The sequence below is a fragment of the Phyllosticta citriasiana genome, assembly GCF_038021145.1.
Source record: "Phyllosticta citriasiana strain CBS 120426 chromosome Unknown IWZ02scaffold_3, whole genome shotgun sequence".
NCBI lineage: Eukaryota > Fungi > Ascomycota > Dothideomycetes > Botryosphaeriales > Phyllostictaceae > Phyllosticta > Phyllosticta citriasiana.
This window is the reverse complement of record NW_027117280.1, coordinates 474,758-500,759: the sequence shown is the minus strand read 5'-3', so window position 1 is coordinate 500,759 and position 26,002 is coordinate 474,758. Positions and strand designations below refer to the sequence as shown.

Below are 26,002 nucleotides of genomic sequence, written 5' to 3'. Positions count from 1 at the left end.
GCACCCACCTACTTCTATTCTGGCCAATGTGAGGAATTCATCAACACCAGCGGTCAGCCATGTTCGCTCTGTTGTGCTGTTGTCCCGGCCACCACCACCACCACCACCACCACCGCCACATCATCAACCTCCTCTGCCCATTGGGCATCATGCATCAATCAAATTTTTCACTAGGTAGCAACCATTCTGTCGTGCATGCAGCATCGAGTCTTGAAAAGCTTCCACTGCGGATCCGCCCCGTCTCGGCCCGCGCAGGGTCTTCGGACCCGCAGCGGGGACCGACAGATCTGGAGTCAGCGAGCACCTTCTGCTCACTGTCAGCCCACCGCCCGGTCCATCCCGGTCCATCTTCTTCTCGTCTGCCTTGCCAATTCCGACTACTCTGCTTCGCATTGCATTCTCATCATGACCGCCGACGAATTAAAGCCCGTCACTTGCGTCTTGCTTGACATTGGTGCGTTGCCTCTCGACAACAAAGATTTTCCCCCGCGTCCGACCTCGGACACCCTCGACATCTGCACCACCGCGTGCGGCTCAACCGCCTTTGCTTGGCTCCATCTTCCTTGCTTGCCTCTGCTCCTCCAAGCTGACACCCCGCCGTTCAGAGGGCACCGTGTGCTCAATCTCATTCGTCAAAGAGCGTCTGGTAAGCCCTTTTTCCTTGCTGCCACCATCGCTCCGGCATCATCTATCATCTTTCGCCTTTATTTTTGTTTTTTCACTCTTGACATTTTTTCGACATGTGAGCCATTATGCATGATACGTTCCGTCACTATTACCGCTTCCCGCTGCCTCTTCATTCATTCGAGCTCCACTCAACACCATGCCATCTTGCCAGACCCCGGCAGCTTGGGATTAAGCGTCGACATGTTTGCTAGGCCCGGCATATTCGGCCACCTGCTGGGTCCTCGTTATCGCCCCTCCTCAGTTGACAGGCTTCACGTTGATTGGTCCCTTTGCTTCAGTTTCCTTGCATCCCCACCAATCAGTCCCCGAATTTACATCACTCGAAATCAACAACACGTGCTCATTCACCCTTCACAGTTTCCCTATGCCATTGACGTCCTCCCGGAGACTGCCGACGCCAAATGGGAAGATGCAGAGTTCCAGGGATACGTCAAGTCCTTTCCAGGCCTCGCTCAGAAATCGGCCAAAACTTTCTCCAGCTATGCCATCAACCTGATGAAACAGGACTCAAAGGTCCCTTATCTCAAGAAGCTCCAAGGTACGTAATTGCCGCAAGCTATTCTCAGACAGGTCTTCATCGTCGTTTTGCGGAGAGCCTCGTCGAGGATCTGGGGTGGGGCGACCGGTCACGCCGGCAACGTCAATTAGCAGCAGGACGTGGGAGTCGCTCAACAACTCTTCATGCCCGTCGCCAACATCGGTCCGTTTTGCAGACAAGCCTTCCCCCCCGATGACTTGAATCACCCAATACTTACCCCGCATCGATTGGCATGACATGTCGAAATCGGCGCGTCACAGTGCTTTTGCGGGCATGCACGACGGTACGGATTCAGGGGCTCACAAGGTGTGCAGGTTATCTGTGGAAAAACGGCTGGGAGAGCGGCGCCTTTGTCGCACCGCTGTACGCGGACGTTGTTCCTGAGCTGTGGGCCTGGCATGGCTCAGGCAAGCAGATTGTTATCTTTTCGTCCGGAAGCGTGGACGCGCAGAAGCTTCTTTTTGGTCACGCTGAGGACGATCAGGATGCCCGCACTGCTCCCGAAAGCGCCGAGAAGAAGCGCAAGACTGATAGTGATGGGCCCGTCAACAATGCCAACGAAGCAGAGCCCGCCGCGAAGAAGGTCAAGACGAGAGAGCCCGAGGACAACGACGCCAAGGCAGAGGTCCCCGACGTCAAGACGCCTGCCGTGGCATCTCAGGACCTCAACCCGCTCATTACCGACTATTTCGATACGCAGAACGCGGGGCCCAAGCAGGAAAAGGGCAGCTACGAAAAGATTGCCAAAGCGCTCGGCAAGGAGTGCAGCGAGATTCTCTTCCTGAGCGACAACGTCAAGGGTACGTCGTCGACCAGCAGCAACAAGTCACGAGGACGGGGTAGTAGACAGGAGGCTAACGGTCTGCAGAGGTCAAGGCAGCCCTCGAGGCCGGCATGAAGTCGTTTGTCATTGACCGGCCGGGCAACGAGCCGCTGTCTGAAGACGATCGCAAGACGCTGACCGTCTACACGTCCTTCAAGGACATTCCGCTGCTCTAGATCGGCCTGAGTAGGTCGATACCTGGGTGGGTGGCGACGCACGCATGACCTGCCAGCCTGCTGCCAGGCAAAGGGTGTTCCTGCAGCCGGCCGCGTTTCGCAGCTAGCTGGATGCAGGTACGGCCAAAAAGGTAGCACTCATGGCGTGATGGGCGGGAGAGCGAGCCTTTGAGACGACGTATGTAACTACATGCCTTACGTACCTTAAGTTGCAATCAATCGGACGGCTTCCATTCCATCCGCCTGTACGGAAGACGTAGGCTGGACGGCTCTAGGCCGAGCAGAAACGTGAAACAATGAACAAATGCTGCTTAGGTTCCTTGGCTCGCCTTCCTTCGCTTGTCCAAACGGCGCCTTGTGACCGGTGGCGATCCGCATCGCTCGAGAAGGCAACGCGCCACATCAGTGAGGGGTTCCCGTCGCCAAAAGGGGCATCGACCTACTACTGGTGAGGTGCCAGGTGGGTTGGCCCCCCCCCCCCCCCCCCCCCCTTTGCCGTCACGTGCCGTGTACCACCGTGTCCGCGGCGCCCCCAGCGGCGGCGGCGGCGGCGGCGGTGGTGGCTCAGGTCCTCCTCCAACGTTCGGCGTCACCAAAACCCGCCCGCTCGATTCGACTCGTCGGCTCGGGCTGTTTGTCGCACGCGCGCGCGCGTCCAACGCCACAGCCCACCCAGAGAACAAAGAAGGACATCAAGGCTGAGCCCTGCGATTGCCCTGCCTTGCCTTGCCTTGCCTTGCCTTGCCTTGCTTGCCTTACGTTGACTTGCCGTTGAAACCCGCCCTCTTATTGTCCGAGAACGACGGTCTCGACAACGCCGAAGAACCAAAAAAAAAAATAAAAATAAAAATAAAAAAAAATTGGAAATTCCCTGACCACACAGTCAGTCAATTATGCCGAGCCGACCAGCACCGCGACCATGCCTGGACCTCAGCAGCAGCAGCTCCTGCCATCGGCGCGCGCCTTGTTGACGGAGCTATTCTCGTCGCTTGATGATGTTGATGATGATGAGCCGATGACCGGCAGCAGCCATGACGACAAAGGAGCTGCTGATGATAACAACAAGAACAAGAAGAAGAGCAGCAGCGGCAACATGCTCAACCCGCTCCGCGATGTGCAGCCAGGCGCGCAACGCGACATCTTCCTGACGCTGCACGTGCTCTTCCCCAACGAGCTGCTCCCCGCGCTGGATCTGCTGGACCGGCGGTTAGTGACGCGGGTCGTGGCCAGAATTCGTCCTCAAGAGCCGGAACTGGGTGGTGCGGCTGCTGCTGCTGCAGCTCCACTTCAGTCATCAACAGCAGCAGCATCGGCAGCGGCAGCAAGCGGACCGGCCAGCAAGATAAAAGCGAAGCCGTCAGGACCCGCGGCGCGCGCACGTGGAGAGGCCGAGACGCATCTATCGACGGCGCAGCAGCAGCAGCAGCAGCAGCCTGGCGAAGGCGACTTTGGCGAGGACAAAGCGCCCGCCCCAGACGAACAGACGTCACCGTCGTCACCGACGTCGTCGCCCACTGGTACCAGACTACACGGTGCCCGCCGGGGCGGCAGCAACAGCAGCAGCAGTCAGGCGCCCAATGGCAACGGCAACAACTTGCCCATTTACTCGTCCAACAAGTCGACGTCGAACAATAATGCCCGCCGCGCCGTCGTGACCGACAAGAATAGCACCGTCACCGCCGACGGCGCGACTGGGTCTGGCAGCATCGCTGCTGATGCCGCTGCCGCCGCGGCACATCATCAACCTGAAGATGGCACTGCTATTGCTGCCGTGGCCACGGCCCCGGCCGCTTCCATACATGGACACGGCAACGTCTTTTTGTCTGAGGACGGGACTGGTGGTGGGAGGGATGATGACGCGACAATAGGCGGGTTGGCGGCGGCTGTGAACGCTGCCGCTGCTGATGATGCTGAAGCTGCCAGGTGTCAGGGCCAGGGCCAGGGCGAGGGCCAGGGTCACCAAGGCCAGGGTCTCAATGGCGAAGACGAAGCCGCTGTAGCAGAAATAGCTAGGCGACAACAGGGACCGCCATTCGAAGCCGCCATTACGTCGAGTGCGGGATCCAGCGCAGCAGTCGCAGCAGCTGATGGCGATGATGACGATGACGCAGCAGCAGCTCGCGATTCGGCCATGTCGTCTCGCAAGAATGGTCGAGATGGTGGTGATGGCGGGCAGACGATGCAATCGCAGGCTCCTCTTGCAACCGCCGAAGGCCGCGGTTTGGCGGTTGCGCCATTGTCGCCTCGTCGCTCGCAGCAGCAGACGCTGGCGAGACGCGGTGCAAGCGCCGACGCGAGCGCTTCTGGCTGCTCCGACGGCCGTGAAGACCATGACGACGAGGAGGAGGAGGAGGGGCAGCGCGGCGGCAGTCGAGACATTACCGTTGCAAAACATGTCGAATCGACATCGAAACTGCACCACCACCACCACCACCACCAAGCCGATCCAGATCAACATCCCAAAGACAACGCAGACCTAGACTCCAATACAGAACCACTCCAGGAAACGGCACCACGCCCAGCACGCACGCTTCCCTCGCACCCTCCACATCCCAAGCACACCCCCCAAACCCCCCAAGTCGTCTTCTACGTGCGCTCCGCCTCCACAACTTGGTCTGCTTCTTCCTCCAATGCTAGCACACACCACCGCCACCACCATAATCACCGTCATCGCACCTCGCAGCAGCAGCACGACATGCCCGTCTACGAGGTCCGCCTCGCCGCCTGGCACTGCACGTGTCCAGCGTTTGCATTTGCGTCGTTTCCCGCGTCTTCTTCCTCGTCCTTTGTCGTTGCGTCTACATCTGCTGTGGATCAGAACCAGACGCAAGAGCGCTGCCAGTTTGGCGGCCTCGCACGTCGTCAGATTCAAACGCAAACGCAAACTCAGACTCAACACGGCGGCGCCGGAAGAGGCGCGGTGCAGGAAAGGGAAGTCGAAATCGAAATCGTACCGCCTGTGTGTAAGCATCTGCTCGCTTGCTTGCTGGTTGAGCGGGCGCCGGGGTTGTTTGGCGGCGGCGGCGGCGGCGGCGGCGTTGAGGGCGGATATGCAGATGCAGATGCGGATGGAGATGGAATTGCGTCGGTGCAGCAGCGGTGCGTTGGACCCGCGGAGGCGGCGGGGTGGGCGGCGGGGTGGGGTGGGTTGTAGTAGAATCGTTGGTTGATGATGGAGGAGGTAGGGGGTAGGGGGGTAGGTACCTGGTTGTAGGGGGGCAAGGGGGGGGGGGGGGTAAAGGAAAGGAGTGGGGGAATGCTATCAGCTTGCTATTTGCCGTGAGAGATTTCGGATCCTTCATGTTCCCGTCCTGATGGTTTCAGCGACGCCATCACATCGTCGTCGTCCTTGATTGCATTGTGTGTGAGTATGAGCAGGGCTATCTATATACGGACGTGAAAGTGGGCAAGTAGGCAGGTAGGCAGGTAGGTAGGTTGGTAGGTTGGTAGGTAGGTAGGTCAGTTAGAAGGTAGGCTAGACCATCCATCCATCTCTCTATACACCACCACACACATATGTACGTATGCACGCTCAAGTCCATTCAAGGCAAAAGAACCACCCGTTGTTAATCAATCAATCAATCAATCAATCAATCGACCACCACATCACCACATCACCACATCACCGCGTCCCTCCCTCCCTCCCTCCCTCCTTCCACCCATCTCGTCTTTTCCTTCCCATTCCCACCCACCAAAACGAGGAATAAACCATGCCATCTCACAAAACACACATCCATACACATATCCACATACGAAGCCACTCAGCTAAAAGCCATTCAGCTAATTCAATCCGGTTCCAATTCCAACCATGTCCACAGTGACAAACTCACCTTCATCCCCTTGGACAATCGAGTTTTAACTCTTCTTCACTCTCCTCCATTCTTCCTACGGGAAAAGAGTGAGTAAGGAATTTTGACTCGTCTCGCTCTGAAACGCTGCTGAGAGGCTGCCGTGTCTGAATCGGGTTGCCTGCCAGCCAGCAGTCAAATGTCAAACGACACGTACGTTGGTCATAGATGATGCTGGCAGTACCGTATCAACCGACATAATAGGTGATGTGGTACCTATGGTATGGTACGGTAAAGTAGTATTTCAGTATACGTCTCTCGACGGGGCAGCCGCCGAGCCGTGTGGGTGGGTGGGTAGGTAGGTAGGTAGGTAGGTAGGTAGCAGCTCGCTATGCAGCCAGCCATTCTTTCTATACCACTGCTGCTGCCGCTGCTGCTAAGCTCAATTCCCGCTCCATCCACTCAACAAACCAAGCACAGATTATTTCTTCTTGCCCTCAGCATCCTTGCTCTTGCCCTTATCCGCCGCCTTTCCACCAGCGCCGCCAGCATCCTTATCCTTGTCCTTGCCAGCCTCGCCATTCAACAGCGGGCCATTCGACGTGCCGTTCGCCTGCTTGTCGCCGTCCTTGCCGTTGCTGGCGTCCTTCTTCGCCGCCGCCGCCGCCGCCGCCTCTTTAGCTGCGCTGGCATTCTCCTTGTCCTCCTGCTGCTGCTTGTTCTGAATCTTATTCTCGATGAGGTCGTGGAAGGCGGTGATGGCGCGGATCAAGGAGCTCAGATAAATCGTCATGAGCTGGTCGTTTGTCTTGACGCTCATGGCGCGGGCGAGGTCGGCGTCGGCGTCGGGACCCGTCGCCTTGGGCGCCGTCAGGTTCGGCAGCAGGTTGAACACGTCTTGCAGGTTGCCCAGGATGGCGTGGTTGATGGGCAGGTCGCCGTCAAGCACCTTTTGCAGGTACGTGCCAATGTCGCGCAGGCGCAGGTGCAGACCCTGCAGCGACTGCAGCTGCGATGTTATGCGCGTCGACAGCGTGCCCACGGCCACGTCGCGGATGTCGCGCAGCAGGTGCTCGACGCCGATTTCCTCGGCCTCTTCTGCTTCGATTATCGACGGCGTGTGCACAAATGTCTTGGTCGTTGTTGTGCCGTCCTGTTTGTTTCCTTGTCAGCGCTCAAATCATCGCCCGACGGATGGATCATGCTCTTACGTCCTTGATTTCCTCCACCGCAAAGTACGCGTCCGTCGGCACGCCCACTTCCTTGGGTTGCACGTCGATGATGACGAGCAGCGGGTTCGGCGTGTATCTCTTGAACAGCTCGTTGATTTCCAGATCGGATGCCCGCAGCTTGGGGCCCGAATGGTACCAACCAATGAGCTTCTCCCGCGCGTTGACCTTTTTAAACATGTCGTTCATCGCCTCGACGTAGCTGTGGTCCAAGAACCACACCGAAGGGTCCTTTTCATCTTCCTCAAAGGGCACTGCAAAGCAACAACGGCGTTGTCAGCGATCGTGTGTCCTCGCGTTGTGGTGGTGGCCGCAAGCCGGTCCACTGTGGGAGCTTACCCGCAAAGCTGTTTGATACCCTCACGTTCTTGCCATCGTTTTGTCCCAGCAACACACCGACTACCCGCTTCTTTGTGCCCTTGGCCGTGCGTCCGTAGTGATCTGCTGCCGATAAGAGGACGAGAGGGGCGACGGAGACGGTCCGCTGGACCAGTGACAAGGTCTCGGCGGTTGTGGCGGGCATCCTGGGCTGTCAGCGGGGCGGGCGCGGTCGAGGCTAGGTTGGAGAGAGTAGGTCGGTGGAGCGACGGCCGAGCTGAGAATGGCCGCGGAAATGAAGGGCAGACGGTTGGAGATGGTGAGATGTTGGTGTTGTGTGTGTGGGCGTGTAGGTCTAGGTTGAGCTCGAGCTTCGGCCGCGTTGGACGAAGGCGGTGAGGGATGGCAGAATCGACAGCGTGCCGTCACCGCGGCCAGGCCGAGCAGAGCAGGGCAGGGCAGGGCAGGGCATGGGTCGGATGCTCGATGGATGCAAGCAATCCGCGCAGCAAGACCAAGTCGAATTAACCTCGTCGGATTATTTTGCATCCGCCACGCTGCAGGGACGGCAGGCTTCTCTCAACTTTGATTCGAGCCTGGAGTTGTTCTGTATAGTACACACTTCCTCGCTGCCTTCTTCGCCGCAAGCCAACACTCGTTGTCACGGACCAGCTTCCAAATCGCTCGGGACTTGCAAGCCAGGGGTGATATCATCAAAGGCTTCTCTACAGACATTCTACACAACTTGCACCCTGTCGGACATTTGGATCTACACGTCTTGACCATCCCCGCAGAGTTGGATCGCAGTGGATGCCCTCCTCTCCGCGCCGAGATGTCGAGACGATCGCGACCTGGCAAATCAGATTCCCTGTCGACCACGCTCCAGCAGAAGAGGAAATTGATCGCATGCTGAGCTAAGCTATGAAGTCATGGACCACAGGCTTTACCTAAGGACCTTAGGAAATGCTGGTATCAAAATTGCCTTTGATCAGGCACGCTCATGCTGTCTTTGATAGGCAATGGTCCGTATCACCTCCGCATGTTGGACAGATAGCAGAGGTACCACGAGTCAACGCGACGACACCCGGTCAAGTTTCCGGCGCAGCTGGCCGGAACAGAGTTACCGCTCAGGCGCACGAATTGCGCCGTCATGGGCACAACAAGACGAAAGAAACAAAAAAAAACCCCCGAATACCAAAAACCATTTGAAGAGACGATGGAGAAAAGACCAAAGTACAAGGCCGCAGATATGCGGGATGCATCGCGTCAGACGCTTCGCTAGCGTCCTCCAGGTTGTTATCGCCGCCCTCCCCCCCCACACGCACTACGCCCTGCCCGTAGACCGGCAATCAAGCCCACAGACAGCCTCTTCCCCCGCCTAGGCCATCCCATTTCGCCGACATAGGCCTCGAGACACCAAATCCGAATATGTAGCCCGCCAGTGCGCCTCCATGGCTTCCATTCGCCTCGGACCAGCTACGTCTCTGCCCTGCTCATCTTTGTGCGTGCGCGGCACCAGTCTACCCGTTGCGACGTGTGAGTGGCCCTCTCCCTTCCGACTCTGTTCCGTCTGCTTTGCGACTGTGGGTACCAGCCCACTTGGCCAGCCGTTTAAATTCCAGAGCCTCCAGTCCTTTATTGACAATGCTGACGGGATCCGCGCCCAGAGGACGCTTACCAACTTTCTTCGTTTGCCGCCGCCGCCGTCGTCCTAAAAAACACCACCTCTCCCACGGCCGCCGCCGCAAAGACGCCGGTGTTCAACCACCACCTCCGCCGCCTCTCCGCCATGCGCCCAAACTCGGCAAATGGACCCGCCCGCAATGCCTCTGTCGTCGAGGCCTCGGCCAACGCCGCCCTGGAGCAGATGGGCTACAAGGCCGAGCTGCCGCGCAACCTGAGCATGCTGTCGATTCTGGGCATGTCGTTTGCAATCATGGCCGTACCCTTTGGCCTCAGTACGATGATGTATATTGGCCTGGCTGACGGCCAGTCGGTCACCATTCTCTGGGGATGGGTGATCGTCTCGCTGATTTCGCTGGCCATTGCCGGCAGCCTGGCCGAAATCTGCGCCGTCTACCCCACGGCTGGAGGCGTCTACTACTGGGCTGCCATGCTAGCGCCCAAGGAGTGGGCTCCCATCTCTTCTTGGGTCGTCGGATGGTTGACGCTGGTTGGCAACTGGACCGTCACGTGCAGCATCAACTTCTCCGGCGCGCAGTTGATTTTGAGCGCCATTAGCCTGTGGAACGAGGATTTTGTCGCCAACACGTACCAGACAGTCCTCATGTTCTGGGCCGTCATGCTCATTGCCTTTGTGGTCAATGTCTTTGGTGCAAAGTACCTCGATCTGATTAACAAGATTTGCATCTACTGGACCGGAGCCGGGGTCTTGGTCATCTTGATTACGGTGCTGACTATGGCCGATTCGAGACGGAGCGGCGAGTTCGTCTTTGCCCACTATGACGCCTCTGCAAGTGGATGGTATGTCAAAACTAGAATGTCTTGGCGAAACAAACAACTGACTAGTCAGGGCTCCTGGATGGGCTTTCTTCGTCGGATTGCTGCAGGCCGGATACACGCTTACCGGATACGGCATGGTAGCAGCCATGTGTGAAGAAGTGCAAAGTCCCGAGCGCGAAGTCCCCAAAGCCATTGTGCTCTCCGTCGTCGCGGCCGGCGTGACGGGCGTCATCTACCTGATCCCGATCCTTTTCGTACTTCCAGACGTGACGACGCTGCTCAACGTGGCCAACGGGCAGCCCATCGGGCTCATCTTCAAGACGGTTACGGGCAGCGCAGGCGGCGGCTTCGGCCTACTCTTCATCCTGCTGGGCATCCTCTTCTTCTCGGGCGTCGGCGCCCTCACAGCCGCCAGCCGCTGCACATACGCCTTTGCGCGCGACGGCGCCATCCCGGGGTCGCGCCTGTGGTCGCGCGTCAACGACCGCTTCGGCGTGCCGCTGTGGGGCCTCATCCTGTCGACGCTGGTCGACTGCCTCCTCGGGCTCATCTACTTCGGCTCCAGCGCGGCCTTCAACAGCTTCACGGGCGTGGCCACCATCTGCCTCTCGGCGTCGTACGGCGGGCCCATCCTCGTCTCGGTCCTGCGCGGCCGCCGCGCCGTGCGGCACTCGTCCTTCTCGCTCGGCCGCTTCGGCTTCATCATCAACGTCGCCACCATCCTGTGGGTCCTGTTCGCCATCGTCCTCTTCTGCATGCCGTCGACCCTGCCCGTCGACAAGTCCAGCATGAATTACGCCAGCGTCGTCTTTGTCGGCTTTGGCCTCATCTCCCTCGTCTGGTACCTCGTTCGCGGCCGCACCTCGTTTGCCGGTCCTCCTGTCCCGACGGGCGTCGAGCCCCCGGCCGTTGGCGTCGTCGCTGGCATGCCCGTCAATGAGAGCTCGAGCGCTGATGGCGCGTTTGAGAAGATGGTCGAGTCGGCCAAGGGCGCGAATAGCGTTGACTCGAAATAGTGGAAGAGTCGCGTGCGTGCGTGCGTGCGTGCGTTTGTTTCTTGATCATCATCTTCTTTTTGTAAATATCTATGTATACTGAGTGCATATGCATGCATGCATGCGGTGCTGTGTATAGACAGTTTGCGCAATAACTATACCCCCTTAATCATCTCATCTTTTGCAAGTACCTACCCACCAACCAACCTACCAACCAACCTTGCTCCCTCTGTGTATATGCGCAAAGTTCAAATCTAGCTGCGTTGGAGAGGTTAAGGGAGGGCAGTGTCTATCTGCAAGTGGAACTTGGGTCGATTGAGTGACAATTTTCTGCGTCCATTCGTTCGTCCGTTGTCCATCTCAGGTAGACGGCCAATTAATTGATTGATCAATCAATCAATCAATCAATCAATCAATCCATCAATCCATTCACATGACTCCCTAACTCACTCAACTCACTTCTCACTTCTCACTCACTTCTCACTCAATCACTTCGTTCATTTCTTCCATTCATTTCTATTTTCATCTGCTCCTTACTATACCATGCGTACCTAACCCACCTACCAACCAACCACTCGTCTCGTCTCATTTCGTCTCCATCTGTGCTTTGCTTTGCTGTGCTGTGCTGTGCTGTGCTGTGCTGTGCTATGCTGTGGGTGTGACACCTATCCGTCCGATTTCTAATTTGACCGAAGTGCTCACGCTGGCGGATAGGTATCTTCTTCTTCTTCTTCTTCTCCTATACTCCCATCCAATCCACCAACCAACTCATCCGGCATCATCTAATCGACACCCCATTCTTCTTCTTATCCTTATCCACTTCTCCCGCTCCCGCTCCCCCCTTGACAATCCCACTCAAGCACCCGGGGCAATTATGCGCCACCTCATGGCAAAAGAGGTCGCAATCGACGCAGAAGTGGCACCCGCAGGAGTCGCACTCGTATCGCGATGACTCGGCGGCTGTGGCCTCTGTGTCCGCTTCTGCCTCCTCCTCCTCCGGTACTTCATCATCATCATCATCATCATCATCATCACCACGCCGCCTACCATTGCTCCCATGCTCGTTGGAAGTGGTGCCATTCGCCGTCGCCGTGCCCATCGCTGTTGCGCTCTTCCGCCTCTTCACCGCCGCAGGCGTAGACTCGGCGCCAGGCACAGGCGGAAACGGGGTAAGGCAGCTCGCGCACTCGGACGAGGCGACTTGGCGGGCGCGGTGCCAGGAGACGGGGGCCCAATTGCGCAGGGGGAATAGGTGGTGATAGGAGCGGGCGAGGTGGGTCGACAGGATGAGGGTGAGGCCGCACGACGGGCACGTGGCGGGCAGGGCGCACACTTTTGCTTTGCAGCGCGAACAGAGGTAGCCGCCGCGCGTGAGGGCGCCGTGGCAGGCGCAGATGGTAGGGTCGTGCTCGGTGATGCGGCTGGGGAAGCCCATCATTAGGAGCGAGGCTGGATTGGCGTTGGCGTCTGCGGCCGTTGTTGATGTGGTGGTGGTGGTGGTGGTGGTTGTTGATGCGGTCTGCCGGATGACGGGCGGCGTCGTCGTCGCCATGAGCAGGTCGCGGAAGTGCAGCTGGTCTAGCGCCACGCCGTATACGGTCTCGTCGCCGCCGTTTGTGCGCGCACATATCTCCTGGCAGATCTTGAGCCGCCCGCCCATGCCGATGATGTTGACCCGGATCTTGTCCTTGACGCAGGCGCGGATCGTGGCGAAGATGTCGCCCGGGTCGACCGACAGCAGCGCGCCCAGCACGATGATGACCTCGCGCGTGCCGTGGCTGGGCGTGTGGTACAGCGCAGCGCGGCACTGCTCCAGCGCGTTTTGCAGCGACGGGCTGCCCCGCGGCTCCTGGTAGTCGGCTTGCCGCGTGTCTCGCAGCTTGCGCAGCGGCGTGATGTGGTCGTTGGGATTGCCGCTCAGCTCGCTGACGCGGTTGCAGAAGCCGTCGTACATGCCCATGACGCACATTTGGCTGATGGGGTTTTGCTCGAAGAATTCGCCCACGTATTCTTGTGCGTACTTGAGCACGGCTAGGTAGCGATTCGGTCGAAAGTCCTTGTCCAGCATAGCCTCGGACTGGTCGATGACGAGAACAACATGGCGGATGATGCCGCGTTGAAAGGGTTTGGTGTCTTGACGAAGTCTACAATTGTCAGCGCTGTCCGTTGTGACAGGTAATGCCTGGCGATAACTCCTTTCCGCGCTCCAAGTCCTCTGACGCACCGTGATACTACCACGGGCTCATCTACCCCTTGGCTCCTCAAATTACACCTGCGAACCATCTCCATATCACAAAACCTGCGATACAGACGTACGATCCACACCAGCAAAAGAGTCCCAGTAATAAAATCCAATAACAAATGTAGAGCAACTTGATAATAGCCCATGGTAATGTGACGTCCGAGTCCAACTCTTTTCCGTGTTTAATGCTGCCAGGCAAGAAAGAGGGGAAGAAGAAAAAAAAAAAAAAAAAAAAAAAAAGGGAAAAACCGCAACTTACCTCTTCCTCTTCTTGGCCTCTGGATTGTCCTCCTCGTCGGGAAGCAGCCGACCGTCGGCGCCCTCGCGCAGCATATCCTGCACACCCTGCTCCCAGCGCTCTTTGCCGCGCCCCGAGTGTCCATTGCCGCGCTTCTTGCCCTTGGCTCGCGTGCCGTAGTCGTTTGTTTGGACAAGGTTGTCGTCGGAGCCGTAGACGAAGTCGCCGTCAGAGTCGGCCATGGTGATTAGGAGGTTGTCGTCGTCGTCGTCGTCGTCGTCGTCGCCGTCGACAAGGGTCAACGAGTGTGGTCGAGTGTTTGGTCAAGCTGCCGCTGCTGCTGCTGCTGCTGCTGCTGCTACCGCCGCGGACATGGAGCCTTGTTGGTCCAAACCAAAAAAAGAGCGTTGGGAGCCGACGAGGTTGAACCGTGGAAGGGTGACGTGACGCGGCGGTTCCGCGAACCGGATCCGTATTTCACGCGCGCACGCTGGATACCTTCGCAAGTTTGGGCGAGAGGCGCCGGCGGCGGGCGGGCAATGGGCGCAGAGACATGAAGCTGCGAGCTCTTCGGATTCTGGAACGAGTCGAGGTTGGTCGGTGTCGTCACTTCATCAAGCCCCGACGTGCACGTGACGAAGCTTATGTATATGGATTGCGGGCGGACGGTCCCGCTCAAGGCACGTCTCGCGATGCAGGGTCACTTTTTTTTCTTTTCAAAAAAATTTCTTGCAAGAATTTGAGTAATTACGCGCCTGTCGGCACAGTTGAATCCATTACAAGTCAGGGTCTGAAGCTCGTCTTCTATCTTCGTACAAAACGTCGTGGGGGGAATAAGGTATCCATGGCCAGGTTCCGTGCCCGGCCTTTCATCTCGTAAAAAAAGGCACGCCGCGCTGTGCTCCGAATCGAAACAAAGAAAATCTTGACCGATTACTCCCAGCCGCCTTTACAAACGACGGTGCCAGCGCAAAAAGGCAAGTAGTCAAAACGAAAACGTAAAAAGCAAAATCATCCGTACGTCGAGCCCGACGCGGGCATGGGCCAGTCGTCTTCTGTGATGCTCGACCAAAAGACCCACACCATGACGACGGCGCAGAGGGTGAAGAGCGTCTCGAATAGCCCGCCGTTGATGTTGCCGTTTGTCGAGTTGCACAGATGCACGCTGATGACATACTGGAATATTTGGCCAATGGCAAAGAGGAGGGCGGCGCCACCGAGGTAGACTGCTGGGATTAGCCACGGATCATCGGACAAGGCGAAGAGTCGACTCACGCATCGGTCTCCTCTCTCCCAGAACCTGGATGACAAGGTAGGTCTCGAGGACGAAAAAGGCGACGAGGAAGATGAGCGGCACCAGCTGGTAGAGGGTGTAGAGCGAGTAGCTGCGGTTTGGCGCATTGAGCGTGTCGTCCCAGTAGCCCGTCCAACTGAAACCCGTGTCCAGGGCAATGTAGCCGGTGCCGACGAAGAAGATGGCGGCCGAGACGACGAGCAGACCGACGGACAGAGGGGTGCCGTCGTCGAGCAGCTGGAAGCCGACGACGCCGTTGAGGAAGAGGACCCAGAGGGTTGCGACGACGGCAGCAATGTGGATCGCGCTAAAGGCCTGTCAGGTTGTCAGCGGCAAGGCCCAAGGATGATGGGACGGCGCATCCATTCCATACCCTCCGCACGGCACCGTCGAGCGGGAATCCGCCGACGGTGAAGATCTCACATATGGAGATGAGGATGTAGCCAATGAGGAAGAGCTGCATTTCCCTGCGCCGTGTCAGACCTAACCAAAGTGGGCAGCCGAAGGGGTGTAACGGCACCTTCTACCGACGGCGGCTCTCTTGAGCTCGGAGCGCCATAGCAAAAGGGCGGTGACTGCAATTGCGATGCCGCAGAGTAATATGGAGCCTGTTGTGTTGGAGTTGTTGTTAGCAGTGAGCTGGCGGTGCGGAGCAGCAGCAGCAGCAGCAGCAGCAGCTACCTGCACTGACCAAGATTTGCCAGGTGACGTCCGCCGCTCAGCGAGATGCCCGTCAGGTCGCATCCGTCAAAGCCTGTGCCGCCGCGCGCAGGAGACTCGTTGAAGAGCTATGTCGGAGGGGTCAGTGGGTGGTGGCAGTTGGAAGGTGACGACGCACATTGCAGACTGTGGGCCGACGGGCGGTCAGCGTCAATTCCGGGAACTCGGGGGAGAAATGTAGATCTGGAGAGACGTACCAGGAATTGTGGCAGCACTGCTGCCCGAGTCGCGACAAAAGTCGTGGAAATTGCCATAGGCCGTGGAGGGCATTCTTGCGAGAGTCGTGGGCGCTTGGGCGCGACAGAGGACGGCGGACGGCGGACGGCGGACGACGGAGGGTGGTGAGGGAGAGTGAGACCAGGCTGGCTCCGTCGCTCGGGCTCGCCGTGGCAGTTGGGCGATGGGCTACCTCAGGACGACGATGGACGGCGATGCGAAGAGGACAAACGAGCGAGGCAGTAATGGAGAGGAAGCGTGTAGTGGAGAGTCGAGACGAAAACAGCCCAGGTCAAGGTGCAGCCCTCAGGCAGAGAGAGAGAGAGAGAGAGAGAGAGAGAGAGCACGGATCCAGTTGGCGCTGGGTAAAGAGCAGGGGTCGCCTACGTGCGCTAACAGCAAAGCGACCCGAAGCGGATGAGGTGGGTGGCTGGCTGTTTGGCTGGCTGCACTGTTTGGCTGCCGGCGGTGAGGATAACCGAAGGTCGGGGGAGGCTGGTGATGGAAAAAGTCAAAGACAAAGAATGATTTTGCTGGCCATGATCATGTTGTTGTGGTGGACTAAGGTGGGTGACAGGCTGACAGGCTGGTTGGTGGTAGTTGGCGCCTGACAATGTCGCTAACAGTGACTGACTGACTTGACTGTTGCTGTCGTCCAACATGCTCATGGCACATACATACGTATGCATGGATAAAATACAGTCCATACATATATACACACATACATACATACATGCATGCATACATATATACATACATACATACATACATGCATACATAAAATACAGTACATAGCACCGCCCACCCGGACCCGGAACCCGACCACGACCACGACCACGACCTTCCCGGCCAACCTAATCGCCTTTGCGAGAGCCCAATCTCCTTCGTCCACCTCTTCTACAGTACACGACAATCGCCATCACCATTTGCTTTCCTCCCCTGCCCTGCCCTCTCCTCTCCTCTCCTCTCCGTCGCCCTGCCTTGCCTTCTGCATCCTCCGTACATGTACCTTGCAGCGAAAACAGGCCTACGCTCCCTTGGCGCCGTCAAACGCTCCCTTTGTGCCCACAGCGCCCCCAATAGTCCACCCGACTATATTCTGCCTCTAATTACCGGCCGGAGACACGATTACAATTCGGCTAGTCTTGCGATTACTACCCCTCCTCCTCCTCTCCCTCGCACTTGTCATCATTGCCCACAACGGCTCCTTCATATGCTGAAACAATCTCGACTTGATCATCGCCCGACAAGAAAATAATCAATGCACCACCGAACAAGCGCATTGTTTTTCAGGCGATCTGCGTTTAAAGAGCCATGGCCCTGACCAGACCCCAGTCCCTTCACTGCATCGATCGACGCCGGGGCCTTGCAGCAGCAGCATCATCACAAGCCACTAACCACAAGTACGTACACACCTGCTACTAGCATGGACTTTGAACGTGACCTCTGGGGCATGCGCGACTACGCCGTCGCTGCAATCTTCGTCTGGTTCCTCGCTGCCGTCGTCGTTCACTTCGCAGACCCTGATGTTCCCGCTCCTCCAACTCGCCCCCAACAACCTGTCCCCGAACCCCGTCGTCCCAGAACCAGCACCGACATTATGCGCGAAAGTCATGCCATCTCTCACTTCCGTCGTTCGCTCGCTGTCGATGGTGCGCCCCCGGCTGACGAGTGCGCCGTCTACAGTGAGAGTAATGAGAGCGGTGAGGAGAGCAGTGATGGCGCGAGTAGGTAGCTGTAGAAGGTAGGTAGGTAGGTCACGTTGCCAATTTGTCACTGGGTGGGTGGGTAGGTAGGTCGGTCGTTTCGTTAGAGAATGTGATTCCATTTCCACTGAGTTGGCTGTACTGTAGGTAAGTGTCCAGGCGAGTAATATTCATGATTCTTCTGATTCGGTCAGTCGAGATACAAAGATGAGAGAAGAAAGCGGTGGTCCCAGACAACAATGTGGCTCTGTTGTCTTCATTCCCCTTTTTCTCACACAATGTACGAACGGTTTGGCCGTCACGGTCTTGCGGCAAAAGGCCAGCCACGATGGAGGAGGCTCTCACTCTCACCCCCTCCCTCCCCTGCACCTTCTTCATCCACTGCAAGCAGAAAACAAAGCAAACGAGAAGAGAAGAACACTTTTTCTCGCTTTCTCTCATCTCCGGAAAAAGAAACCCAACCCTGACTCTCCCCCTTCCAACAATTAATTTTGCCAGCAAAGTATGAAACTCCTCGACATCGCGCCACTCCCCCCCACCAACACTTGCAATCAACAAACATCCCACACCACAACACTATACAATACGCTACACCACACCATCACGCAAAAAGAACACAATGGGCAAACCAATTACAGCAAAAAATGACTAATATTGCTTTCTATCCCAACTGCCGCACCGCGCAAACAACTAATAGCGGTGATATTCAGTTCTTTCATACACTTCTTAGGCAGGGCTGAATATCCCTTCCCTAAAAAAAAAAAATTATCCCAAAGTTCTTCTTCCTCCTATTGTTGGTCTTCTTCTTCCGGCTCCAGCCAACGCCAAATGCGCGGCGAGCAAACACCCACCCAGATGAGGTGGTCCATGAAGAGGAGAGGAGAGGACAGTGTGTGTAGACGGGGAGAGGAGTGTGACGCAATCAGGTGGCGCGTTTGGCTGTTTTGACTCTCGACATGGACTCTCGGGTTCTTGATTCTCTCACACTACCGTCTCGACTCTCGACTCTTGTTTATTGAGGCCCGCGCCCTCCGGACCGACCCTCCCCCAAATGAGATGGTCGTCGTGTGGCCTCCTCCCCGCGGCCACGAGCTTGTAGATTCAGGTGTGGCTCGGTTAGTTTTTGTAGTTGTTGTTGTTGGAGTGACATGCCTGTTCTTGGGAGTGTTTTGTTGCTGATTGATGAGGAGAGGGTGTGTGGGCGGCTGGAGGCTTTTTATAGGTTAGAGGGGCATGGACGATGGCAGTGTGCGTGGATAGTGCTGTTGCAAAAGCGGTAATAGCAAAAAGCAGAAGTCGTCACTAGGAACCCAATCACTCACAGCCCCCTACTCCTCCTCTCGACCTACCATCGAATCTCACATCAAATCGAACTCGTCCGGTCCCTCGGCCCTCCCATCGAGAGCCGAAACCCGAGGCGACGGCCAGAACACCTTCACCAAGTCCCTCCCGAGGCGCTTGACCCAGTCCACCGCCGCAGCCACCTGGACCAAGAGCAAGAAGAACGCCTCCTTGTCAGCCTGCCAGAGCGCGGCCGCCAGCTTCCCTTCCCGTAAACCACGTCCCACAGCAGCTTCAGCGCATCGCGGACGCCGCGGACATACCACATGACGCGGTTGTAGACGGCGACGCCCTTGAACAGCAGCATCAGCAGCTGCCAGTCGAGCCAGCGCGCGCCGGACCGACGTAGGGGTGGGTCAATCTTGAGACGATGTAGACCCACAAGCAGAGGCCGCCGAAGAGCGCGTCGCCGTGCTCCTCGCAGAAGGGAGTGTGGTGAGTGACGATGAACAGGTTGCTTGGGTTGCTGATCAGGCTGGCGTGGTCGTTTAGATAGGATGCGGGGGGGTGCTGGGAAGAAGACCCAGGGGAGGTGGTTGATGAACGTGAAGAGTGCGATGCATTCAATCCAGGTGTGGAGCTCCATTTTTGGATGGAGCGGGGGTTGATGAAGGTGGGTTCATCGGTGAGGAGCAAAAGAAGAGGGATCAATGGGGGTTGGCATGCGTTTCATTGCTACTGGGAAGAGGTAAGTGTTGTATGTGTACGAGGAGGTGTTGTTCTTGGGCTGACATTGGGAATCGGCAGTTTGGATGCTGGACATTGTCCTGGGCTCACGACTCCCAAGCAAAGCTGCAGAGTGCTCATGATGATGGCTCCAGGGCTTCCTCGCAAGACAGCAGACTTCTGCAAGGACGAAAGACTTCCTGCGCTTCTCAATGCGGCATTTTGGTCGACACCGGCAATGTTTTTTGGGAATAAATCCTCAATCAACAGACCTGCCATCATACGTTGTTCAGAGACCGGTGAAAAGGCTTCCTTGTGGCACTTTGGCGTTGTTTGTTGCATTGTCCACCCGCTTTGTTTCATTGTTCTCTCAAACCGCGATATATACACCGACACCACGACACCAACGAAATTGGATAAGCACACTAGACACATTCACGATACTCACGACCCAGTAAGCGAAACCAGCGATCAGCGCACACGAACAAGGCTGCGCCTGAGTTTGCTTTACTTCTGATCAACTAAAACTCTACCCACACTGTAAGTCCTTCCTTTTACTTCTTCGATCAAAGCACAATGGCGCAATACGACGACGATCCACCCAACACCCTCCTCACACTCTTCCAACATGCGTTCTGGATCGCTATCTTCTCGTATCTCTTCTGCGACCAATTTTGGCGCCCAATCCTCGGCACCGCCCCTTCTCCTCCTCCTTCTCCTCGACCTACTCCTGAGGCCACTCTCCAGCAGCAACAGGCACGGGTACAAGCGCCAGTACCGGCACCGAATGCGCCAGGCAATCCCCCAAACGCAAACGCAGAACGCCAGATCTGCCCTTGTCCCAACTACAGACTGTTCGAAAATGCCGGGCCCACTGACAGGGAGCGCCAACAGCAAAATCCGCAGAATCCGCCTCCACAGCAGCCTCGACCGCAAGCTCAACCTCGCGGGCAGAATCCGCACGGCCCAGTCCGACGGCCGCCGTGGAGAGCTCCAGACTTCCGCAACCTCCCAGTCCCAATGAATAGGAGGGTGAATAGGAATGCAGAGGGCATAACGCAACCACCTGGAGCTGCGAGGAGGCACCCGCGGCCGCGGCCGCAAGTTTTCCAACTGCCTGCTGGTACAGTGCTGAACGGAGGTAACAATACCAATGGTAATGGTGCAGCTGAGGCGCCGCTTCCTGCTCCTGTGGTGGACCAGAGGATTCGAGAGCGCGATCTGATTCTGCCTCTGTTGTTCCCCTTGCCCATGACCGTTGGGTCGCCTGTGGAACCTCTTCGGGCAGCTAATCCCAATGGTCTTTTCACGACAGCACAGCCCCTTTTTCCTCCGATACAGCAGGGTACTGGCAACGGTAACGGCGCTACGCAGCCGCAGCTTCCAGCGGCAGAACTACCAGGTCAGAATCTGCAGCCACGTAATGAAAACGAGCAAATACCAGCTCCTCAGGAAATGGACGTGGACGTCAACTTCGTGATGCTTCCTTCACCCATGGCACAGACCTTGGTAGACGACCCCAACGGCTTCTGGGAGACAGCGCGCGCCATCGACCCCGAAAACGCAGGATTCGACGCGGATAGTGTCGTCTTCGACGCGCAGCGGCATCCACGGAATCGTGTGCACGACTACACCTACATCGACGACCCAATCGTCGACCAGGACGGCGACGTCATCATGTCCGACGTGGATACATGTAACGAGCTGAGCCTGCAGCTGCAGGAGCAGCTTATTCAGCACTGTATGTACGGTGGCTTTTCCGATGAAGAGGTTAATCGATTCGCCCAGGGTGAGAGGCTGAGAGGGTCGACTGATGCGACGGCCGCGGGCTTGCGAAGGCGGTTTGTGAGGTGGAGGTGCGATTTTCTGGCTAATCTTGCTAGGAATTCTTCTCAGGGGTATCGAGATGTGTGAGTCGAATAGATGGGGTTTTTTTTTTTTTTTTTTTTTTTTTTTTTTGAAAGGTAAGTCTGCGATTTGAGAGCCAGGTAAGTCATGTCCTTGCTTCAATAAACAGTAAGTGAGACGGCATACCAAGATGTCGCATCCCACACAATGTCATTGTCCTTTCAACCAGCAGCATAAGACCTCCTTTCACCCGGAACCAGATTTTCGCTCACCAAGTCCCAAAATGGTCTTTCCCCAAGCCTTGGTGCGGCCAGTGGCCCGAGTCGCCCCACACGTTATGGTAGTCTTCATCACCGCCTCCCCCTTGCTCTTCCTAACAGCGGTAGCAAGTGTCTCCATCCCACTTCCACCAGCAATCTACCAGTTTTTCGGGTTAGTTCTGGGCCTCACCCTCCTCATATCCGTCTGTCTGCTCCTCGGCATCATCTTCTTCGTCCTTCCCTGTGCTCTCTATGCTTTCCTGTACGTCTACGTCTTCGATCCCTGCGCGCAGCTCGCCTGTCGGGCGTACAACATGATGTTCCCCTGGGGCATCTACCATCGCCTGGCTCCGGCGTGGTTGCGTAGCCTGGTTCTGAGGGTGACTGGGTGGTATCATGGAACGACCTTGGGGTGGATCATGCGCTTGCAGAACCGCAGACTTAGGCGTGAGATGACGCTCGTGCCGGAGGATATTGAGCAGCAGACTGAGAGTATCCTGGACAGTTGGGCGCGGCCGCAAGAGGACTATGCTGAAATTCGCATGCGTGCTATCAACGCAGCGGATGAGAGGCGTAGGATGAGGGAGGCTGGTGTCTGGGTGTACGCTTGACCGATCGTTTGCGACAGTGGCTTTGGCCGTTCGAGATTCTCGGAGATTGTCTGCTTTGTGGACTCTCGATCCGAACTTCTGGTTGACGAAAAAGGCCTAGGTTGCTAGACGTATTCAGCTGTTTTGTGACTTTTCAAGTTGAGATTTGACTGAGAAAGACAGCATAGATAGCAATTGAGCATGGGTTCTTGAAATTTCGACGCACGACATTGAAGTGATTTGGGTGTTCAGCAATGTTTGAGTGCCGTGGAAATTCGAAGTGGATCGACGGAGAGAGCCCGTCGGTGAAGGCGCGCTGGGAAAACCTTCCAGCGCCATCGAATTCTTGGTCGCTTTGTCTCCTCGCCCACTTTCTCTTGACCACCCTTTGCTCAAGAGATCAGCCGCCGTCGTTCGTGATTCTTGAGTGCACCATCACTTGTAACATACTCCTTAGAACTCGGATAAACTTTCTCTCCTACGTCAACCTTTATACAACATCTTGGGGCAACGACACAGTCGATGTACTTTCTGGTCGTACATTGTGGCGTAATGACATGGCCACCACCGTTCGGCACCATCAAGGCCGGCAAGGGAGTTGGCTTGCAATATAGCGGTCGGTATTACGAATCAACTGCTCAGGGGAGTTCACCGTCGCGGCAAGACTTCAACCTCCGCAATCCTAGTGATGTCGGATACGTCGTATCGGTTGTCAGCATCGGCGTGTGCGTGATCAGATTCTGTGCTTGGGACTTTTGATGAGGGGGCCGCTCTACGCTGAGTACGCGACATTTTTCCAAGACGAGGCCATTATGCTTGAACATGAAGCGTCAATATCACTCAAGGACAATGCATTCGTCCTCGTTTCACACCAGGTATAACAGCGTACTCATCCAAGATTCCTTCTATCAAGCAAAGATGGATCGCCTGGTGGAATTCATTCTCTTCCCAGGCCGAATCTTCACCGGCGCAATCTGGGCTGTTCAAGTCCTGTGGGGCTGTTACTCCCAAGGGAGTTTGGATCCCGCTCCTGCAATCACGTCCCCGGCGTACCTCACGATTCTCAAGCCGGATGGTACGAATGAGATCCGGGAAATGCCAGAGGCGGAGTTGTGGCACGGGGAGTGAAGAAGTGGACGGGTGGACCTTCGCAGCGAGATAAGTAAGTAGGCCCCTTTCCTTTCAAATAAGATTTGGAGACTTCAAAAAGCTATTCGAACGACGTGCACGGAACTTTTGTGGATCTGTATGACGTGACGCTAACTTGATTCTCAGACTGAAAGCATCATATCAAGACATAGTCCTCGTTGTCGGTTTCTACCAATCGAGGAGGCATCGAGTCTCTGTGATCCCACAAACAATCTCGGAATACAAAGTTCTTGTAAGAGAATTTCCCCCTCCCACACAAAATACTTCCACCACGCAAGGATGGATCGCCTAATCCAGATTGCGCTGTTCCCTGTCCACGTTGTTTCCTTTGGCTCTTAGGCTGCTCAGGCCCTGTGGAACATCCTCTTTTCACCTTCGGTCATTGAGCCGGTCGTTTTCTCAGAGCCCAGGTACTTGACTTGACGATCTTGAAATCTGATGGAACGAACGAGCTGAGGGAGATGCCCCCGGCGGGAATCTGGTTTGAGGGCGCGGACGAGTGAATAGCCTTGGAGAGTCAATCGCATGTTTTCCTTTGCCAAAAGAGTACGTAGTCCCCCCTTTGTTTTCCAGTAAGATTCGGGGATTTCAAATAGAGGTACAAAATGAATTCACATGCGGCGTCTTGGTGTACGTCTTTGAGATCAATGAATCCTACCCCTTTTTGGCTTGCATACTGCGATTGCTTTGCCGTCATACGGTTCCCGGAGCATTCACTTGCCTTGTTCATCATACACGCTAGTATCTATCCTCTTGGACTGCCATTATTATATGTATATAAAGTCGTTGTCAGGAATTTCTCAAGTCCATAAGAAAAACGGTCTCCTTTCCCATCAATTCAGTTCCTCAAGCAAAGATGCCCTCATTCCTTCAGAACGCCATCATCAACGTGCGGGAGCAGCCCCACATGGGTCTCTTCCTCTTCAATTTCCTCTTCACTTTCTTTCTCCTATACATCATCATCCCCAGGCGCAAGCAGATCCTCCTCTTTCTGGGCCGCCACGCCCTGAACCAGGTGCGTCTCTTGCCGGGCCGCCTCTTCGCGTTCGGTGTCTGGGCAATCAACAAAACCAAAGCGACGCTCTGGGACGTCTCTGTGCTCACTGGAGTCGTCACGCTGAGGCCCTCGCGCGCCGATCTAAGCTACATCATTGTGCTCAGGCCGGACAGCACCGACGAGCTTGTCCGGATGCAGGATGCGTTTGAGTAGGCGATTGGAAAGGCCATGGAGTTATTGGTGGAGTTAGAACAAGGATATGAGGCGGTGGAGATTGCGAGGGTGTTGATGTAGCGTTTCTCGAAGGATGTAGTCGTTTTTGTCATCACTAGGTCTGGAGATAGTCGTAGAAATGCAATACCGCTTTCCCCCAATTTGAATGTGCTATCTGATTCGTTTCATGAGTGATGGAGGAGGTGAATGTTCCACCTTTTGCGCTTGACTTCCAAAACTCTTGTGCTTCGACTTCTAGCTCTATCTTTGAAAGCTGTAGAATTATCTCCATCTGCTAAGCCTGTTGACATTCACTCGAAAACTGATTCTAGGTCGCCTCCACCGACTTCTTTCCTCAACTTCCATAACACCAAAATCCAGTCCTTTCAAACCCAAGCCGCTCATTTCCATCGCCTCTCCTCTCTCCAGCAAAAACGCCAAAGCCCACCTCGCTCAAACTCAACTCCTCCTACCCAACAACAACAACAACAACAACAACAACAACAACAACCGTAAAGTCCACCATGCAGCACAACGCCTCCATACAACAAAAGCTCTCCTTTTCCGCCTTCCTCAGCTACCAGCTCGACAAGCTCCCAGGCACCCTACACTCCGCAGCCGGCTCTCGCTCCCTGCAACTCATCGCCGCAGCCTTGCTCATTGTCGGCGTCGTTCGATACCGCCGGTCGAACGACGCCATTTGGTATTTCACCATTGTTAGGCCGGATGGCACGGAGGAGAGGGTTAAGATGCCGAGTGCGTATGAGCTTTGAGGAGAAGAGGGGAGGACGGGGGAGGATGGAGGGGTCTTGGGTCGTGTGTTTTGAGGTGTGGGGAAGTTTGGAGTACTGCGCTTTTTTTTTTTTTTTTTATATGGGGGTTGGAGTACGACCAGCTGTCTGTCATCCATGCTCTGAGCAGTGATGGCGAAGTAAGGCTGGAAAAAATTCGGCGACGGGAAAATGGGAGTGGGAATTGTGGTCCTGCCTGCGGATCGGATGAATTGTGAGAGCAGAATGAGTGAATTAATCGTCAGTCGGCGGACTAGACTACATTGGATACACCTGATCGAGTGACTTGGTGGCTTTCAGACACCCCCTTCAAACGACCCCCCCCCCCCCCCACCCCCACCCCCTTCCACTCGATCAAACAACACCATCATCCCCACACAACCCCAACATGCCCCCACCACCGCCCCTTCAAAAGCCGTCCCCCCTCTCCTCGTCTCCTTTCCCTTCTTCCCTCGCCAACCCCCAACTCCCCACAAACCCCCTTTAAAAAAAACCCCCCCAAACCCGCCACCAACCCCAACCCACCAAAAAAAAAAAAAAAAAAAAAATCCAACGCAACTCCTCTCCCTCCTCCCCGCAATCCTGCTCTCCCTTTTCGCCGTCTTCTGCGCCTACTGGGCCAGACATCGCGTCTACGAGATCAACGTCTGGTCTTATCACGTCGTCAAGCCTGACGGCACTGTCTCGAAGGTGTGGATGCCGTTGGCTTTTGAG

The 26,002-nt window shown here is 56.1% G+C and overlaps 10 protein-coding genes across 10 annotated transcripts; 7 read left to right on the top strand and 3 right to left on the bottom strand.

Annotated features, from left to right (window-relative positions):
• Positions 1-405: 405 nt before the first annotated feature.
• IWZ02DRAFT_488053 (enolase-phosphatase E1) lies at positions 406-2,224 on the top strand (the record flags this gene model as incomplete). Its single annotated transcript, XM_066769423.1, has 5 exons — positions 406-454; positions 606-646; positions 1,045-1,225; positions 1,540-2,025; positions 2,094-2,224. 5 exons carry the CDS (start codon positions 406-408, stop codon positions 2,222-2,224), a joined length of 888 nt encoding a protein of 295 aa, XP_066625054.1.
• Positions 2,225-2,726: 502 nt separating this feature from the next.
• On the top strand, positions 2,727-5,378 carry IWZ02DRAFT_514050 (uncharacterized protein; the record flags this gene model as incomplete). The annotated part of the gene is made up of 1 exon (XM_066770601.1): positions 2,727-5,378. Exon 1 carries the CDS (start codon positions 3,144-3,146, stop codon positions 5,376-5,378), a length of 2,235 nt encoding a protein of 744 aa, XP_066625053.1. The 5' UTR covers positions 2,727-3,143.
• A 992-nt stretch (positions 5,379-6,370) lies between these two features.
• IWZ02DRAFT_397049 (maintenance of mitochondrial structure and function-domain-containing protein) lies at positions 6,371-7,901 on the bottom strand. The gene is made up of 3 exons (XM_066765595.1): positions 7,581-7,901; positions 7,224-7,495; positions 6,371-7,165 (listed from the first exon to the last, which is right to left on the bottom strand). Exons 1-3 carry the CDS (start codon positions 7,762-7,764, stop codon positions 6,494-6,496), a joined length of 1,128 nt encoding a protein of 375 aa, XP_066625052.1. The 5' UTR covers positions 7,765-7,901; the 3' UTR covers positions 6,371-6,493.
• Positions 7,902-9,348: 1,447 nt separating this feature from the next.
• Positions 9,349-11,038, top strand: IWZ02DRAFT_372351 (polyamine transporter TPO5; the record flags this gene model as incomplete). Its single annotated transcript, XM_066764623.1, has 2 exons — positions 9,349-10,043; positions 10,093-11,038. The coding sequence occupies 2 exons, from the start codon at positions 9,349-9,351 to the stop codon at positions 11,036-11,038; spliced, it is 1,641 nt and encodes a 546-aa protein (XP_066625051.1).
• Positions 11,039-11,795: 757 nt separating this feature from the next.
• IWZ02DRAFT_372136 (Ssl1-like-domain-containing protein) lies at positions 11,796-13,739 on the bottom strand (the record flags this gene model as incomplete). Its single annotated transcript, XM_066764609.1, has 3 exons — positions 11,796-12,008; positions 12,144-13,161; positions 13,519-13,739. The coding sequence occupies 3 exons, from the start codon at positions 13,737-13,739 to the stop codon at positions 11,796-11,798; spliced, it is 1,452 nt and encodes a 483-aa protein (XP_066625050.1).
• A 769-nt stretch (positions 13,740-14,508) lies between these two features.
• On the bottom strand, positions 14,509-15,781 carry IWZ02DRAFT_430606 (chitin synthase III catalytic subunit; the record flags this gene model as incomplete). Its single annotated transcript, XM_066766087.1, has 7 exons — positions 14,509-14,723; positions 14,773-15,106; positions 15,165-15,258; positions 15,312-15,399; positions 15,483-15,579; positions 15,630-15,637; positions 15,709-15,781. The coding sequence occupies 7 exons, from the start codon at positions 15,779-15,781 to the stop codon at positions 14,509-14,511; spliced, it is 909 nt and encodes a 302-aa protein (XP_066625049.1).
• Positions 15,782-17,153: 1,372 nt separating this feature from the next.
• On the top strand, positions 17,154-17,462 carry IWZ02DRAFT_488047 (uncharacterized protein; the record flags this gene model as incomplete). The annotated part of the gene is made up of 1 exon (XM_066769422.1): positions 17,154-17,462. The coding sequence occupies one exon, from the start codon at positions 17,154-17,156 to the stop codon at positions 17,460-17,462; it is 309 nt and encodes a 102-aa protein (XP_066625048.1).
• A 2,554-nt stretch (positions 17,463-20,016) lies between these two features.
• On the top strand, positions 20,017-22,159 carry IWZ02DRAFT_488045 (uncharacterized protein; the record flags this gene model as incomplete). The annotated part of the gene is made up of 2 exons (XM_066769421.1): positions 20,017-21,181; positions 21,675-22,159. 2 exons carry the CDS (start codon positions 20,017-20,019, stop codon positions 22,157-22,159), a joined length of 1,650 nt encoding a protein of 549 aa, XP_066625047.1.
• Positions 22,160-24,143: 1,984 nt separating this feature from the next.
• IWZ02DRAFT_488044 (uncharacterized protein) lies at positions 24,144-24,497 on the top strand (the record flags this gene model as incomplete). Its single annotated transcript, XM_066769420.1, has 1 exon — positions 24,144-24,497. The coding sequence occupies one exon, from the start codon at positions 24,144-24,146 to the stop codon at positions 24,495-24,497; it is 354 nt and encodes a 117-aa protein (XP_066625046.1).
• Positions 24,498-24,704: 207 nt separating this feature from the next.
• On the top strand, positions 24,705-25,013 carry IWZ02DRAFT_430601 (uncharacterized protein; the record flags this gene model as incomplete). The annotated part of the gene is made up of 1 exon (XM_066766086.1): positions 24,705-25,013. One exon carries the CDS (start codon positions 24,705-24,707, stop codon positions 25,011-25,013), a length of 309 nt encoding a protein of 102 aa, XP_066625045.1.
• Between the last annotated feature and the right edge of the window lie 989 nt (positions 25,014-26,002).

Excerpts from the sequence above, each read along its gene's own strand:
- IWZ02DRAFT_397049 (XM_066765595.1), bottom strand. The coding sequence starts at position 7,764 with ATGCCCGCCACAACCGCCGAGACCTTGTCACTGGTCCAGCGGACCGTC. Across the intron at positions 7,496-7,580 it reads GGTATCAAACAGCTTTGCGG|TGCCCTTTGAGGAAGATGAA; the intron begins GTAAGCTCCCAC and ends GTTGCTTTGCAG. Across the intron at positions 7,166-7,223 it reads CGGTGGAGGAAATCAAGGAC|GACGGCACAACAACGACCAA; the intron begins GTAAGAGCATGA and ends GGAAACAAACAG.